Source organism: Hypanus sabinus, chromosome 13, assembly GCF_030144855.1.
Source record: "Hypanus sabinus isolate sHypSab1 chromosome 13, sHypSab1.hap1, whole genome shotgun sequence".
NCBI classification, from domain to species: Eukaryota; Metazoa; Chordata; class Chondrichthyes; order Myliobatiformes; family Dasyatidae; genus Hypanus; species Hypanus sabinus.
Window position 1 is genome coordinate 74,409,404 of NC_082718.1, and position 17,629 is coordinate 74,427,032.

Sequence of the window (17,629 nt, forward strand, 5' to 3'; positions counted from 1 at the left end):
TCACAATTTTATGTTTCCTGCAGTTGTCTGCTATCTGTCACATACCCCGTGACCGGGTTAAAGAACCAGCAGAAATGAAAAACACATTGTAAACTAATAGTGTTTATTAGTAAACTACGCAATACAGTACTATAAATGCAAATATATCAGACAGGTTAGCAATGATATATATATATATATATACACACACATACATAAATGTGGAAATAGGAACAAAACTAGGCTCTTTCAAACCTAAGGGTAGACGGGTACAGTCTTATGATGATGAAGAGAGTTCAGTTTAGTTCGAGGTAGTTAGTTGTGTAACGTTGGAGAGAGAGTGGTGAGAGGTGTGCTGATGCCATTGATCTTCCCGTTGTCTTCCGAAATCCTGTTGTAGTCACCGACTATGACCATAACACGTACGACCATTCTTCAGTGGTGGAATTATCATCCAGGCGAGGGTGGACACACAAATAATTCCCCACTGGCCGCACCTTTTCACACTGTGAGCCACTGTTCGATTTCCCCGAATCGATCCTCCAAAGCCCCACCTTCCTGTGGGTGCAACAAAGCTCATTCAGTGTCCGAAACTGCATGTCTCATGGTGTGTCCCGGCGGACCTGGCTTTTATCTCCACACGTTGGACACCAGCTTTCCATCAACCTGCTCCGCCGTCCTCTTTCTGCAAAAACTTTAACAAGCAGGCAAGTGTCCTTGCAGAAAGGTAAACAACTTTCAGAGAAACCATAACATCAATCTTTCGAGCAGTTTCTGCCTCTCTCTGTCTCATTGCGCTGGACACCTCCCTCTCTTCCTTTGTAACAGCTCAAACAGTGTCCAAAAGCCAGTCTCATTCTCCCGACATTTTAAAGTGATTGTCCACAGAAAATATGAACCCTAGGGGTACATAACATATCTCTCTGCAGATTTGCTCCTCCAGTTCTCACTGACTATTGGGTGGTCTATAATACAACCCCATTAATGTGGTCATACCTTTACTGTTTCTCAGCTTTGCCATTATGGCCTCAGTAGACAAGCACTCTAATTTGTCCTGCTCTCAGCTCGTCAGCCTTCCCCACAATACTCCTCGCATTGAAATAGACACACCTCAGAAGATTATTACCACCATACACTACACTTCTATTTTTGACTTTGCATGAACCTTTAACATCATTTATTTTCACCCCTGCTCCACTATTTACTCTGGTTCCCATCCCCCTGCAAATCTAGTTTAAACCCTCCCACCCCCCCCAAAAGCACTAAAAAACCTCCCTGCAAGAATATTGGTCCCCCCAATAGTTCAGGTGTAACCCGTCTCTCTTGTACAGGTCCCGCCTGCCCCAGAAGAGGGTCCCACTGATTCTGAAGTCTGAAACCCTGCCCCTTACACCAGTTGCTCAGCCACATGTTCATCCTCCAGAGCATCCTATTCTTACCCTCACTGGCACGTGGCACAGGTAGCAATCCTGAGATTACCACACTCAAGGTCCTTTTTAACTTCCTACCAAGCTCTCTATACTCACTCTTCAGGACCTCCTCACTCTTTCTTCCTGCTTCATTGGTACAGATATATATCATGACATCTGGCTGCTCACCCTCCCATTTCAGAATGCTGTGCATGTGATCAGAGACATCCCTGATCTTGGCACCCAGGAGGCAACAAACCATCTGAGAGTCTCTGTCGCGACCACAGAACCTCCTGTCTGTACCTCTAACTATCGAGTCCCCTATCACTACCACTCTCCTCTTCTTCCCCCCTCCCTTCTGCACTGCAGAACCAGACTCAGTGCCAGAGATCCGGCTGCTGCAGCTTGTCCCAGGTAAGTCATCCCCCCTACAGTATCCAAGTCAGTATATTTGTTGTTGTCTAATGCCCTTCCCTTGGACAACATTGGTGGCGTGGAGAAGGGAGACTTGCAGCTTGGGCAACTGCCGGTCTTCCATTAAAAAAAACCTTGCCCAGGCTTGCGCCCTGGAAACTTTCCAAGGTGCAAATCCATTATCTAACGGAGGCCTACTAGTACTACTTGTTGTTGAGGGGAATGGCCACAGGGGATCCCTGCTCTGCCTGCCCTTTCCCCTTCCCTCACCTGACGGTAATCCAATTACCTGTGTGCTGCTCCTTTGGCATAACTACCTCCCTGAAACTACTATCTATAAACTCCTCATTCTCCTGAATGATCTGGAGGACATCCAGCTCCTGCTCCAGTTCCCTAACGTGGTTTGTTAGGAGTTGCAGCTGGGATACACTTCTTGCAGGATCTCCCTGACTTCCCACATCCTGGAAGAGGAACATTCCAACATCCTGCCTGGCATTCTCTCTACTCTAAACAAACAAAACAAAACTTACCAGAACCTACCCTCGCTTTTGCCTGTTCACGCTGAAGTCTGTTGAACCAAAGCCATTCCACTCTTACTCAGTCCACTCCGACAATGGCTGCTGTATATGGCGGTCTTTTTTTAAACCTTTTGGTGCGCTATGTCACGCGCCTGCGCAGTCTAGCCTCTTTTCCCCGATCAGTAAAAGAAAATGGCTTCTCTCCGAGATGTCTTTAGTCCTTCACTCTCAACCTCTTGCTTCGATTATGTTTTATTTTATTTATTATTAGTATTTTTTTTTCTCTCTCTGCTAGATTATGTATTGCATTGAACTGCTCCTGCTAAGTTAAGAAACTTCACGTCACATGCCGGTGATAATAAATCTGATTCCGATTCTGATTCTGAAATGAGTTAATAAATTGAGAAATTGTCCTATAGATAATGAGTACAGAATATTAATTATAGAAAATAAGGAATTGGCCACTGAATTTAAAAGGCCTTTAACTGTAGAGTAGCGTTTCCAAACCTGGGGTCCACAGACCCCGCTTAATGGTGTTGGTCCATGCCATAAGAAAAGTTGGGAACTCTTAATTAGAGGATACAAAGAACATCCAAAAGTATCTGAAAAATGGAAATTGGGAGTCACGGAGCTTTACAGCAATATAACAGGCCCTTTAGCGTGACTTGTCTATTAGTTAGTCCCATTTGCTTCCATTTGGCCCAATCCCTCCAAACCTTTGCTATATATGTACCTGTCCAAATGTCATTTAATTGTTATCATTATACCCACCTCAATCACTTCCTCTGGCATCTCACTCTATACATAACACTCTGCAAAATATCACCTGACAGGTTCCGATTCAATCTTTCCACTGTCACCTTAAATCTATGTACCTGAATTATTGACTTTCCCAGCCTTGCATCATCACCTTTTATCTCTGTCCCTTGTGATTTTATACACCTCTATAGGAGAGAGGAACTTGGGAAAATTACAAGGAGCTCTGAGCAACTTATAGAAGTTGCAGACTGGCAGGTTCTTGGGTCCTGATGGGCTCCATCCTAAAAAGTAGCTTTAATTTTACAAAAATCACTTCCTCTGGCCTCCTTCTGTTTCTAACTCATATTTTTAATGTCAAAAATGGTCAAAATTGTAGATTTGATTAAAAGTTATTTAAAATATAGAACTCTTTAAACTTTCATTATAATTTATCCCAATTTGCCAAAAAACTGAACTCTGTGAACAAATTTAAAGCAATACATAATCTGTCCATAACTTATTCGTGCTGATTTCGTTTTAAATAGAGAGTACTGCTTTTTCGGAATATGGTAACAAAGGAGAAGGAATCACTGGGATTGGTGGAGACAAGTTCTGCTTCCCCTCACGTCATCCACGTTACGATCCGCAGATCTCGAATGCTCGAGGTAACCAGGTTTTGGTTGAGATCAGTGCTTTAATGCATAGGAAGTTTGATTGTTCCATTCCCAGGCCTGGTATCCCCCCCCCCCCCCCACCCCCCGGTTTGCAAATGTAATGGAGATGAAGACGCATTCCTCAAATTCTCTCAGAAATTCCTGAATTTTTCTACTCTGCATATATCCCAATTTCATGTAGATTTCTTCATTTATTATAAACTGGCTCTGGCATAAGCTGCACAGGTTTATTTTTTCTTTTCATGGGTTTTTGTTTACGATAGTGTCAATCCAAGGCCTTTGCTAGTCTCCAGCGTTAGTCTTTATGAAGTTCAGTTCTTGATGTTGCAGTGTTTGCAGACGTTTCATCACCAGTCGAGGTGACATCCTCAGTGCACAGTTGTTGGTGTTTCTCTTTGGGAGTATTTGCGTTTATATATCTGTAACCCCCTGGGTCACCTCAGGCTCGCTCAGCTCGTTCTCGTCTAGGGGGAGTAGCCTTCGGCCCCGCCAAACTGGGTAATCAGCTGGTGTGGATGCTGTGTGATGTCCCCGCCTCGCCCAAAAACAGACAGTACACGATATGCGATTAAATGAGTACAATTTATAAAGGTTACTATAACTAAGTGATTAATAACGATACAGTATATATGAAGAGAAAATTAAAGAAAAGGCGCCAAACTTATCAAAGTCCAAACCACTTCGTGCACAGCCGTTGGAGCTCAATTTCTGAAGTCTTCTGGCCACCATTCGATCCCCTCCGAACTCCTCGACTCGCAGCTCAGGACCCTCCGAACTCCTCGGACTCTCCAAACAGCTCAGGACCCTCCGAGTGGTCAACCAAGCACATCTAGTTTCATCCCCCCCCCCTCCTCGGAGAATCTCCCGGCCTCGGACCCCCCTTTGGGTTCCGATCCTCGCCCAGCTTAGAGCATTGCGTCCTCTCTCTCGACCCCCTCGCGCCGATCTCCCCAAAAGCCCGTCAACAAAAGCTTACAGACTCAGAAGAAAGAACATTAATCCCCATTTGGTTTACAAAGGAATACCATTCTCGTTATCAGTAAATTAGCATTCCTGCTAGTTAACAAAAAAGAAGAAACCCTCTTTACACTCTCCCTCCACCAAATAAAAGTCATGTCCTCATGACTACTAAATAACTCGCCACCTTTCCTGCCAACACACCGTAACCCAAGCACAAACAGTGACATCTCCTCCCCACACAGTAACCCTCACGCCCTGTTCCTCAGGCGCTACTTAGGCCAACTATCTGGGAGTTCCCTAACCCTTCTGAGGCCTCCGTACCCCCTCACCTAAACCCTTCAGGCTCGGACACAACTGGGGATACCTTGGGCCCACTACCAACTCCTCTCTCAACCTCTCACTCATGCCCCACACTGCACACAGCTAACCCTCCCCGCTACACCTGACTCAATGGGAGAAGGGCCAAAGGTCTCTTCCTCAATCGAGGGAAAGTCAGCAAAAGGCAGCATGTACCACACATCCAGCACATCATCCATCGAATCTGTATTCTTCCTCATTCCTGTGATCGGTAGCTGCTGTTTGATCTTCTCCAAACGGAAACACGTGGCTCCCGCAGTCTCTTCAGCCTCCTGTTCAGTATTCACTGCACTTCTCTCCAGCTTTTTCTTCCTCATGACTTCTTCCAGATCAACTTTCAGGTTTTGCACTTCATTTGAACTGTCGATGGTCATCTTCAGGTTCCCTTCAAGCTTCCGCTTCTCTCTGCTGAGATTCGTCTGTAATTTCTTCATCTCCGCAAACTCCCCTCTCCGGGTTCTCAGTTTGCTATTACCCTCAGTCAGACAACTTTCTTCATTCTCTCCAACTTGTAAGTCTTCCGAATGGTTCCAGATCACTTTCTCCAGTCTCTCCATCTTCATATCAAACTTGATTCTGTAGAGACAGTCACTCATGAGCTGCGACCTTCGCCAGCCCTGGCACGTGTCTGAAAACACTTTAACTCGGTAGTTCTCAGCTGCTCCTGCAACGACCTCACTTCATATTCTCCTGAGGCAAATCCAAACACCAAGAGATCATCCACATGCACCAAAACTCCAAACGCCTCCACATCCCCTATAGTCTTCCACCTGCCCCGCAGGAAGGTTGCAAGGGCTCCAGATATGCCCTGTGGCATCTTTTCGGACCCGAAGACTCCTAGGGAATTTATAACGGCCGTCTTCTCCTTGTTAGCCCCACTCATCGGGATCTGGCAACATCCACTCCTCAGATCCAGCACCTTAAACCACTTCACACCACTCAGACAGGCCATCGCCTCTCTGGCCCTCAGGGCCATATTCTGGTCACTGACAGTGCGCCTCTTCAACGCAATATAATCCATACACACGCTGCCTACATCTTCCACGGCTGTAGGGGCCAGTCGCCGCAACCTCTCTCTCCGAGGTGTCTTCAGCAGTCAACTCCCCTCCCTTGTGGTATTACGCAGCGTCCACGAAGAGGGTCTCACCCTCAGATACTTCCCCCAGGCCGTACCGCCAATGGCTCTTGTTTGAATTCGGTATCGGCCCAATGCTGCTACACACGTCCGCACAAGCAGCTCGAAACTCTGGGTGCATCGACAATGCCTCCAAACAGCGCTCACCCGCCTCCTCCGGGCAGGCTCCCAAGCGCACCAGCAGGATTTTGGTTCTCTCTAGAACAGAAACGCTGCCCGTCTCAACAGGGTCCGGACACATCAGCATTAACGATTCATGAACCTCAGTCTCCTCCACATTTGCCTCTAAGAACTCCATTTTCACTGACCAACAACCGTTGTCTGGATAATCACCGGCACTGGTACCCCGAATCTCCAGTGTCCTCAATGTTGTCAAGGGTAAATGCTTCCAATAACGGTTATGAAACAAACTGTACAGCAACTTCACCGGCGCCCCGGTGCCGAGGATGGCTTTAACTTGACTTCCATCCATCCGTAACAACACCTGTGCACATGGCCCCTCTAAGCCTTCAGGAATAGGGTCTGTTCCTTTCGGGAGTTCCTTGGTACATTGCTGGGAACGTGCTCCCCCAGAGACCCCAAGCCGTTCCCCCACTGGGCCTCCTCTAAGTTTCCCGACACCTCTCGAATCAACGGAACAACTGATCCCCTTGGCACCACAAGCAATTTATCTGCCCCCCTAGGCAAAAAGGGATACCCTAAAAACTTCCCACCAATCTCCTGCCACGGATATGATAAGCCCCCCAGCTGCGGCATTTGACTTCCAGTCAAACCACGCGCATTTTCCCACACTTTCCCAGAACTGGCAGCGGTCACTTCGAGGTAATTGCGCCCGACAGTTCTAACAAAGTCACCAGCCCGTCTACTCAAACTTTCAACCCGTCCCTGTCGCTTTCCCTCAGCCAAGCACTGCCACTCACCCAACAACTGAGAGGTCCGCTCTGCCCACACTTCCGCCCCTTTAGGGCTGGACATTATTCCAATAACCGGGCGGAGCTCACCACTGCTGAAACATCCCAACCTGTCACTCCTCACTCTCCAAACAGTACGGACAACCCATGGTCCCACCACCATTTCGTCAGCACTAGTTGGAACTCGAACAACGACCTCGAGGCTAACAACAGCAGCCACCCCACCCAACACACACGCAGCGATAACCAGCAATCACACACCCACAAAGGCACACCAGCTCTTCGCCGCAGACACAATTTAAAGAGGGTGATCACACAGCTTCCACAGAAATCAATCCCGGGCGAGCACCCCACAATGTAACCCCCTGGGTCGCCTCAGGCTCGCTCAGCTCGTTCTCGTCTAGGGGGAGTAGCCTTCGGCCCCGCCAAACTGGGTAATCAGCTGGTGTGGATGCTGTGTGATGTCCCCGCCTCGCCCAAAAACAGACAGTACACGATATGCGATTAAATGAGTACAATTTATAAAGGTTACTATAACTAAGTGATTAATAACGATACAGTATATATGAAGAGAAAATTAAAGAAAAGGCACCAAACTTATCAAAGTCCAAACCACTTCGTGCACAGCCGTTGGAGCTCAATTTCTGAAGTCTTCTGGCCACCATTCGATCCCCTCCGAACTCCTCGGACTCTCCAAACAGCTCAGGACCCTCCGAGTGGTCAACCAAGCACATCTAGCTTCATCCCCCCCCCCCTCGGAGAATCTCCCGGCCTCGGACCCCCCTTTGGGGTCCAATCCTCGCCCAGCTTAGAGCATTGCGTCCTCTCTCTCGACCCCCTCGCGCCGATCTCCCCAAAAGCCCGTCAACAAAAGCTTACAGACTCAGAAGAAAGAACATTAATCCCCATTTGGTTTACAAAGGAATACCATTCTCGTTATCAGTAAATTAGCATTCCTGCTAGTTAACAAAAAAGAAGAAACCCTCTTTACATATCTTTCCCCCCTCCCCCAGTTGTTTGTTTGCCTTGGTCCTGATTGGCTATCCTTTCAGTTGACCTTTGAATTCTATTGACTCACATTTCTTTGGCTCTTAGGGAATCATAATGTCTTAGAGGCAAGTGACCCGGGGGGGGGGGGGGGTGTTATATAAACACGAGCACTCCCACAGAGAAACACCAAAGGTGTTGATCAAAAATGTCAAAGGTGTTGATGAATCAGCATAGAGGAGGGAGATAGAAAATTTGGCAGAGTGGTGTAATAACAACCTCTCACTCACTGTCAATAACAGCAGGAAACTAATTGCAGACTTCAGGAGAGGGAAAGCAGAGGTCCATGAGCCAGTACTCATTGGAGGATCAGAGGTGGAGAGGGTCAGTAACTATAAATTTCTGAGTATCTCAGAGGACCTGTCCTGGACCCATCATATAAATATGATTGCAAAGAATGCATGACAACACCTCTACTTCCTCAGGAGTCTGCGAAGATTCGGCATGTCACCAAAAACCTTGGCAAACTTCTACAGATATGTGGTGTAAAGTGTGCTGACTGGCTGCATTACATCATGAGAACACCAATGCCTTTGAGCAGAAAATCCTTACAGAAGGTAATGGATTCGGCCTAGTACATCACAGTAAAACTCTCCCAAACATTGAGCACATCTACATGAAATGTTGCCATAGAAAAGCAACATACATCATCAAAGATCCTCACCACCCAGGCCATGCTTTTTCCTCACTGCTGCCATCAGGTAGAAGGTACAACAGCTTCAGGACTCGTGCCACCAGGTTCAAGAATAGTTCTTACCCCTCAACCATTAGGCTCTTGAACAAAAGGGGATAACTACATTCATTCTGTTTCAGGACTTCAAGGACTCTTGTTATTTCACGTTCTCGTCATTTATTGCTATTTATTTATATTAGCATTTGCACAGTTTGTTGTTCATTAACCCTGTTTACAGTTACTGTTTTATGGACTGGCTAAGTATGTGTGCAGAAAAAGAATCTTCAGTGTTGTATGTGGTGACATGTATGTACTCTGATAATAAATTTTACTTTGAACTTTGTTCTAACAAATGCACACTGAGGATGTCACTTCAAATGATAATGACATGTCTGCAAGCTGATTGCCAAGCTTGGCAAACACTGCAACATCAAACACCTCAACCCAAGCTACCAATATTCACCACCACCCTAAAGTTCAGTTCTGGCAATCTCCCAGTGAATAGATATAACTGCAAAAAGCCACAACTGAAGCAGTAATGGGGGATGGATGGCTCCTGGATAATGGCCGACACCCTGTCCAAAATCTGGGAGTCCAAGAGCAAAGACTTGGTTAGTCCAGCACACTTCAGATTTCGGTGCCAGAATGGCAGATTTTCCAGACCGTTGGTTGTTGTCCCTATTAATAACCTCAACACTCTTCGAATGCACTTTTGTGCATGTTACATAGCATTGTAAAGAAATTTCCTGTGAGCCCAGGTAACATGGACAGCAACACCACCTAGTGAGTAAGATACCAAACCATTAGGATTTCTTAATAACACTGGACAACAAATATCTTGCTTCTTGAATACTTTTGGGTATATTTAATGGATTTTGGACTGCTGACCATGCACCATTTTTAAAAAATTGCTTTTATCTGTTGTTTTAATTCATAATTCATGTCAGAAATACTGATGCCAAGGTTAAGGAAGGCACTTTTGTTGGTCTACAAATCGAACAGGTCATCAGTGGCTGGCAATTCAAAGAACTTCTAGTGGGACTGGAGAAAATCACATGGAAAGCATTCAAGGATGATGTTGAAGATTTTCTTGGCAACTATGGAGCACCAAGCTATGTGCAGCTGGGTGACAACATACTTCAAGCATAAAAAACCATGAAGTGCAACATGTCACTAAGATTCATTTTCTGCATTCACATTTAGGCTTCTTCCCTGCAAATCTTGGTGCTGTCACTGACAAGCATGGTGAAGGTTTTCACCAGGACATTGTGGTCATGGAGAAACAGCACCAGGGCATCTGGAATCTATCAATGCTGCCTGATTATTGTTGGACACTTAAGCAAGAAGCCTCTGACACTTAAGTTTTTTTTTATCATGTATTGTACTGTTACAGTGTTCACGACATATGCTGGTGATATTAAACTTGATGCTGATTCTGAAGGACTACAAATACAAATTGATGAAATAAAGTAACTTTTCATTGTCTCTCTAGTAATGAGCTGACAGGTGTGATGTGCTTTTTGTATCTCTAGGATGGATATGAACAGTTGAGGCGATTACCTGTGAACACAATGAAAGGAGTCATTAGAGTGAAATTTGTGAATGATCTTGGAGTAGATGAGGCTGGGATTGATCAGGATGGTGTTTTCAAGGAATTTTTAGAAGAAATCATCAAAAAGGTCTTTGACCCTGCTCTGAATCTCTTCAAGGTAACCAGTGTTTGAATCAAAAGTGGAGCAAATATGATACACAGATATATGTCTCTTTTTTTCACTGACTGACTGAATTGGATTTACTAGTACATTGCCTTATGCAGCTTATTATCTTTCTCTCTCTCTCACTTTCTAAACAGAATATTATTATCTTATTCCCAGAGATGCAATGTCCTCTAATTCTTCCTAGCTCTGTTCTTAGTTTGGACCAATGATTTTGTTTTTTGCAGACAACAAGCGGAGATGAACGACTGTACCCATCCCCCACCTCATACATCCATGAAAATCATCTGCAGCTCTTTGAATTTGTTGGAAAGATGCTGGGAAAAGCTGTCTATGAGGTAAAAATATAACTTCCAAACTTTGTGTTAAACACACACAAAATGCTAGGGGAACTCAGTAGGTTAGGCAGAATCTATGGAAACGAATAAACAGTTGACATTTCAGGCCGAGACCCTCTTCAAAACTTGTATGAAACAGCTTGGTTTATCATTAATTATATTGAAAGATGGTGAAAATCTTAAGATTGACATAAACTAAATGAACAGCCTTGTTGGTCTTATTTCTTGGCTCTGAAACATCCCATAAATTTACATCCTCCCATTTGATTTTAAATTTCTTTCGTCTACTGCAGTTACTACTAAATCTATCACAGTAATCTCTGGAATACAAATAGTTTTGTATATTTAATGACTCTAATTCACTCACTTCAACAGTCACATTGACTGAGTGTTGGCACAATAACACATCCTGTTTTATTTTATTTAGAGATACAGCACAGAAGACTGGCCCACCGGGCCATGCCGCCCACTTATTTAACCCTTGCCTAATCACAGAACAATTTTACAATGGCCAATTGCTCTACTAACCAGTACGTCTTTGGACTGTCACTGCATTCCCTGCTTTCTGCAGCCCCCTAACCCACTCCTTTCTACCAAGCATTGGGTCAGTTCCACATGCAGAAGACTTGGGTAAGAATAAATTACACATGGATAGACGGGGTTTAGAGGGATATGGTCCAAACATGGGCAAATGAAACTAATTTGCTGGGCGCCATGGATGAGTTAGGCTGAATGGCCTGTTTCCATATTGTGGTGTTCTATGGTGTTTTCCAAATCAATACCCACAAGAAAACTAAGGGTCAAAGTTGCAAGGTTTGTGATATTTAATTGGGGAGTAGATCAAGAGAGCTTCCAAAACTCATAACTTTGTGAATATAGAATGACAGCAAAACTTTTAAATACCAAAGTGAACAAAGTGCTTTATTTGCCTCATGTACACTGAAACATAGTGAAATGCGTTGTTTGCATCAACGACTAACACAGTCTGAAGATACGCTGGGGGCACATGCTTCTGGCACCACAACTTACTAACTCTACTCTGTACATTTTTGGAATGTGATGTGAAATCGGAGCACCAGGATTTGAGGTCATGGGGAAAACATACAAACTCCTTTCAGACAAAAGTAGGTGTTGTAAGCGTTACGCTAGCCACTACACTACTGTGACACTCTCAATAGCTTTTGTAGACTGCCTTAGTGAGTTATTTTTCATAGGCAATCGTTAGGGCTTGGAAGACATTCTTCCAACCTGGTTCCTAGGGTGATAGGGCAATAAAAGCTTCAGACTCTCATTGATGTGGTAGTAGGTGCCTGACAGACAGATAGTCTGTGAGGTGATGTTCCTCTGCCATTTATGCCAGATTTCCATGTACTCCTGATGACTACAACGCTATCCCTCTCCATTTTAAACTGTCATGAGCAGATTCCCAGGGGTCAGTGGTTAGTTACATTTTTCTCAAGGAGGATTTGAGATCGTCTTTCAATTTTTCGCTGGTAATTTTTTTCACATACCAGAGCATAGTAGGCCATGTCTCTGTCTGTTTGTGCACATGCAAATGCTGTGGACAGTTCAACAGAACAAACTGAGTGTAGCTGGGGCTTCAGTACTGGGGATGTTGGACACCGACATTGCTTTGCATCTGCCTCCAGTGAATGTGGAGGATTTTGCAAAGGCAGACAGCACTGGTGGTTTATTTCCATTGCCACCGAAGTGTTCCTTACAGCAGCACTTCAAATCTCAAGCATTCAGTAAGGCAGGGATCGCTGCTGCCAGAGGACGAAGAGTTTTGTGTCAGGTTTGAGGGCTTGATCTTCAAACACCCTTTTCCCTCGTCAGCCAACTGCTGTGCTGGTGCACTGAAAGTGATGATGAATTTCCTCTTTGAGGCATGCCTTTAGGAGGTAGCTTCTGAGAGATGGGAAAGTTCCATGTTTTCCAGGGTCTTGCTCCCCCATATTTCATCATGCTGTGATTTGGGAAGCAAATCTTCAGCCACTGGGAAAACACAATGAGCAGCCTGGCAGTGAATTTCTAAGTGGTAGACAATGGTTATACCCCTCTGTAGTTACCACATTGAAATTTGTCTCCTTTCTTGAAGATAGTGCAATTGTGACTATCTGAGATTCTTGGCTCATCCTCCTCTTTCCAAATGTGGGCAATAAGACTGTGGATTTTTCACTGCAATTCCATACTGTGGAGTTTTAGGACCACCGTCAGAACACAGTCTGACCTTGTTTCTTTGGTTGACATTTATGACTTGTAGTAATCAGGGCAGGCAGCGAGACTGGACAGGATAGACCACCATAATGTCCATATCAAGGGCAGTCAGGACTGAGGAGGCTATCAAAGTATTCCTTCCAGTGTCTGTAACTGCAAATCTACCCTTGATAAGTTCACCTCATTTCTTGGATCCTACTGGGGGGGTAAAGTTAGTATTCCAAAGGGCAGGAGAATAGGATGTTGAGCAATACAAAAAGTGCAGTTGTTGACTGAAACCTAAAATTAAAGGATGTAACTGCAGGATATTTTAAAGGGGGAGAAAAAGGAACTACCAGTGCAGGAAGAATATGAGGAGAGGCAGTGAAGCCAGATCAGCTCTTCTTCTATTAGTGCTAGGAGCTCAGTTTCAGGGGATTGAAGATGGGAGATATGAGCCTTTAAGCATAACTTAGTGTAGCATAGTGGTTAGTACAATGCTAGCGTCACCAATCGGGGTTGAATTCCCATCGCTGTCTGTAAGAAGTTAGTATGGTCTCCTCTGACCATGTGAGTTTCCTCCATATCCTCCAGTTTCTCCCCATTTTTCCCAAGATTTATGGGTCAGGGTTAGTGAGTTGTGAGCATGCAGTGTTGGTACCAGAAGCATGGCAACTCTTCTTCAGCAAAATCCTTGCTGATTTGATTTCACACAAACCATGCATTTAATTTGATATTTTGATGTACATGTGACAAATAAAGTTAATCTTAAAGCTGAAGGCAAGTGTGAATTGCAGTAGTTAAAAAATGAGTGAAAATTGTGAGTGCAATGAAAAGCATTCTCTGTTTCCTTTCTACAGGGAATAGTAGTGGATGTTCCTTTTGCTTCCTTCTTCCTCAGTCAGGTTCTCGGACATCATCACAGTGCATTGTACAGTTCCATTGATGAACTTCCATCCCTGGACTCTGAGTTCTACAAAAATCTTACCTCCATAAAGGTAATAATGAGAAATAATTGTAATACTGGAATGTTGTTACTCAAAAGTAAAGCAAAAAGAACATTTTTAAATTGTCTCCTTTGACTTCGCATGCTTTGTAATTGGACTCAGTCAAATGGTAATTTCTTTGTCCAGCACTGCTCAAAGGTACCATTTAAAAGTTACTCATCGTGTACTGAATAGCACTGTCTTGTGCTTGTATAGGACCTTTTAATGTGTTAAATGTACCAATTTTCCTCACTGAACTATCAAATCCATCACAGAGCCCTTCAGAACAGGGTTTCCAACCTGGGGTACACGGACCCCTTGGTTAATTGTATTGGTCTATAGCATAAGAAAAAGTTGGTAAAACCAGCCCTAGAGGAAAAGTTCAAAGTAAATTTATTATCAAAATATGTATATGTCACCTTGAGATTCATTTTCTTGCAGGTATTCACATGGAACAAAGAAATACATAAAATCAATGAAAAGCTGCACGCAAAGACTGACAAACAACCTTTGTGCAAAAGAAGACAGACTGCAAATAAATAAATACATACATAATACTGATACCATGAGATGTAGAGTGCTGGAAAGTTAGTCGATTGGTTGTGGAATCAATCAGTTAGAGTAGTGGCAATTAAAGTTACCCACAGCAGTTAAGAAGCCTGATGGTTGTAGTTAATGACTGTTCCTGAACCTGATGGTGTGGGATCTAAGGCGTCTGTACCTCCTGCCTGATGGCAGTAGTGAGAAGGACAGAGAGCAGAGGTAGGCTTTGAAGAGCCAGTTCCAGAATGTATGGCATTAGCAGTTGAAAGCATTACTGTGTTAATGACACTACATTTCCCTATTGCACATACTGTGACATAATAATTTGACTTGAAATATAAGGAGAGTCAGCTCAACTTGATCTAATAATACAACTGTAATTTTTTTTGCAATGGGGTGGAGATACTGTAAATCTCTACCGAAGGAGGTGTAAGTACTCCTTCCCTCTGCTAGCCAGCAGGTTACCCTTGGGCAAGGTGTAGCAACTGCTTAGCCCTCCTCCTTCCCAAATCAGGGTCACGTGAGCCATGGGAGCAGGTGGTGGATGGTTGTATGAGCAGTTGGTGTATATCACAGGTCTTGGTTAGGCATCCACTGACACCAGACAATCTCTGAAGTGAATTGATAATGGCTGGGGTTACCCATCTTGATAAGATGCTGCCAGAAGAAATCAAGAACTTCTGTAGAAAAGTTTGCCAAGAACACACCCATGTCATATGAATCATTCTGTGGATTGTAACACCTTAGCAAATCAGTCAGTGTATTTGGTATTGAGGGAAATCAAAACATCATCAAACCCAAGCTAAAATTAACTGAATTGCTTGTGCCATTGATGCTATAATACTCCTTCCTCCAGTGTTTTTTTTCACTCATTTTTGCTCAGTAGTTACAAGCCTGATGCAGAAGACTGTATATTTTACTACACAGCATCCATTGGAATAACTTAAGGTTGTTGGGGCATTTCACCTCATTAAAATGCTATTGGTTATAATTTAACCAACAGCTGATCTCTTCTTCAACACTTACATTGCCAGTTAAGACTGCCCGATGATTTATCGTATAGTCAACTACGCAAAATTAAAAATGATGTTATTACATATGCTTTAAGGGCATCTTGTGTGGGATATAAACTTTAAAAGAATGGATTATTCTAGTTATTGTATTTCATTGTTGCTTTACAGCGTTACGATGGTGACATTGCTGACCTTGGTTTGACATTATCCTATGATGAGGACGTTATGGGTCAGGTAATATCTGCAAGTTATGATGGACAACTAACTGTGTAAACTGAGCACAGACTTTTAACTCCTGGAATATTTGATGTATGTGTTCTTATGGATCTGGCGCAAGATAAATGGATCCCTTTTTCAAGAGTCAAACTCCCATGTAGTCAACAGCAGTCATGGGTCTTGAGGACATGTGTGCTGTGGTCTAAGTAATATGGTGTAAATGCTAGGGTAGTTTAAATCAGATTCCCTTGAAAAATCTCATCCCTGGATTTAATACCTGGTTTTATCAGGTTTGTTTTAACCTGTGATATTGGGTTATCCATAATACTTGATTGTGGCATCTGCTCACACAGATTTGGAACATGTTGTTTAAATCACTTACATTGAGAGAATTTTTCTATTGGAATGCTTTTTTTCCATGGGCGTGTAAATGTGGCTCAGTTTGTAGTACTGTTGCTCCTCAGTCAATAGGTTGTGGTTTCAAGAGCAATTCCTGGGACTTGAGCCCAAAGTTCTTAAGTGACGCTCTCGTACTATGCTGTTGGACGGCTCCGTTTAGTATATGTATGTCAGAGTCTGTATGTTCTCATATTTGTTGGTACTACAGAGCTCTAATCTTAGTCCTGCAATGTTAGCAAATTCAAATGAATATTTCCTTAACTATCTTTTGACTTTGGTTTAATAAAATTAATGGGTATGGAGTGTTAACAACTTGCTTTTCAACTCAACAGCTTGTTTGCCATGAGTTGGTACCAGGAGGGAAAACGATTGGGGTAAACAATGAAAATAAGTGAGTCTTCAGCTGTTTCTATATTAATAGTGTAGTGTTTTAAATTAAAATGTCACTTCCATTTACAAATAACTTTCCATGTTATCAATTTTATATTTTCCATTCTCGCAGGATTAAGAAACACACCATTCTCCACAGTATATATACATCTTTGGTGTTTTAGATCAGGGCTTCTCAACCTTCTTTATGTCATGACCAGTACCATTAAGCAAGGGGTCTGTGGGCCCTGAGGTCAGGAATCCTTGGACTAGATGATGCTGAGGATGCAGTTGATAGTACTGTTATGTGTTCTGACATTGCGTTGGATTGTTCATCCATGCTGTTTCATCTTTTAAAAGCAATTTTTCCTCTAAGAACTATATTGTTTATCAGCAAAAGGAAGTGGTATTGCAGAATTGTCCATCTGTCATCTCAGTAGTATTCTGAAATGACAGAGGGACAATTCTTCTTGCTGTGATACCCATTTCCAGAAGAGAATCTCAATCCAGTCACTTAGAACATCTAGCTAAATGTGAAGGAGTAGCACAACGGTTTTACAGTACCAGCAACTCGGGTTCAATTCCTGCTGCTGCCAGCAAGGGGTTTGTACATACATTCTCCCCATGATCACATGGGTTTCTGCTGGTTGCACCAGTTTCCTCCCAGTCTAAGTATGTATTGGTTGGTAGTCATTGTAATTTGTCCCAAGGTTGAGCCAGGGGAGTGCGGCACATTGTGGTTTGAAGGGCTGGAAGGGTCTCCTCTGCCCTGTATCTCAATCACAGAGTGTTTAGATTTTTATTTATTTATTTTTTATTTATCTGGAGAATGGTTTAAAATTGTATTGATTTTAGCCTTAGGACTAATCTGGACACTATTCTGGTTAATAAGTGCCTCCTGTCTCAAAGTTTTCTCTAACGAAAGGTAACTAGACTATATTTAAGGAATGAGAAATCTGACCAACTCGTGCTGTTCTTCAGCAAGTGGGATCAAGTTGGGAGATTATGTCAATATTCTTCATAAATTTATCTGATGCAA

General features: G+C 43.5%; 2 protein-coding genes across 5 annotated transcripts in view; one reads left to right on the forward strand and one right to left on the reverse strand.

The window, feature by feature from the left end:
• The window catches only part of ube3b (ubiquitin protein ligase E3B), a 74,067-nt gene that overhangs the window by 50,899 nt on the left and 5,539 nt on the right, over positions 1-17,629 (forward strand). For all 4 annotated transcript variants that reach the window (XM_059987890.1, XM_059987887.1, XM_059987888.1 and 1 more), the window contains exons 19-24: positions 3,604-3,723; positions 10,348-10,524; positions 10,758-10,868; positions 13,925-14,062; positions 15,775-15,840; positions 16,554-16,612. In XM_059987890.1, coding sequence (XP_059843873.1) covers positions 3,604-3,723; positions 10,348-10,524; positions 10,758-10,868; positions 13,925-14,062; positions 15,775-15,840; positions 16,554-16,612 — 671 coding nt within the window. The remainder of the gene's footprint in view (positions 1-3,603; positions 3,724-10,347; positions 10,525-10,757; positions 10,869-13,924; positions 14,063-15,774; positions 15,841-16,553; positions 16,613-17,629) is intronic.
• Positions 154-17,629, reverse strand: part of mmab (metabolism of cobalamin associated B) — a 48,151-nt gene continuing 30,675 nt past the window's right edge. Inside the window, exon 10 of the mRNA XM_059987895.1 lies at positions 154-537. The gene's annotated coding sequence lies outside the window, so the exon portion shown is untranslated. The remainder of the gene's footprint in view (positions 538-17,629) is intronic.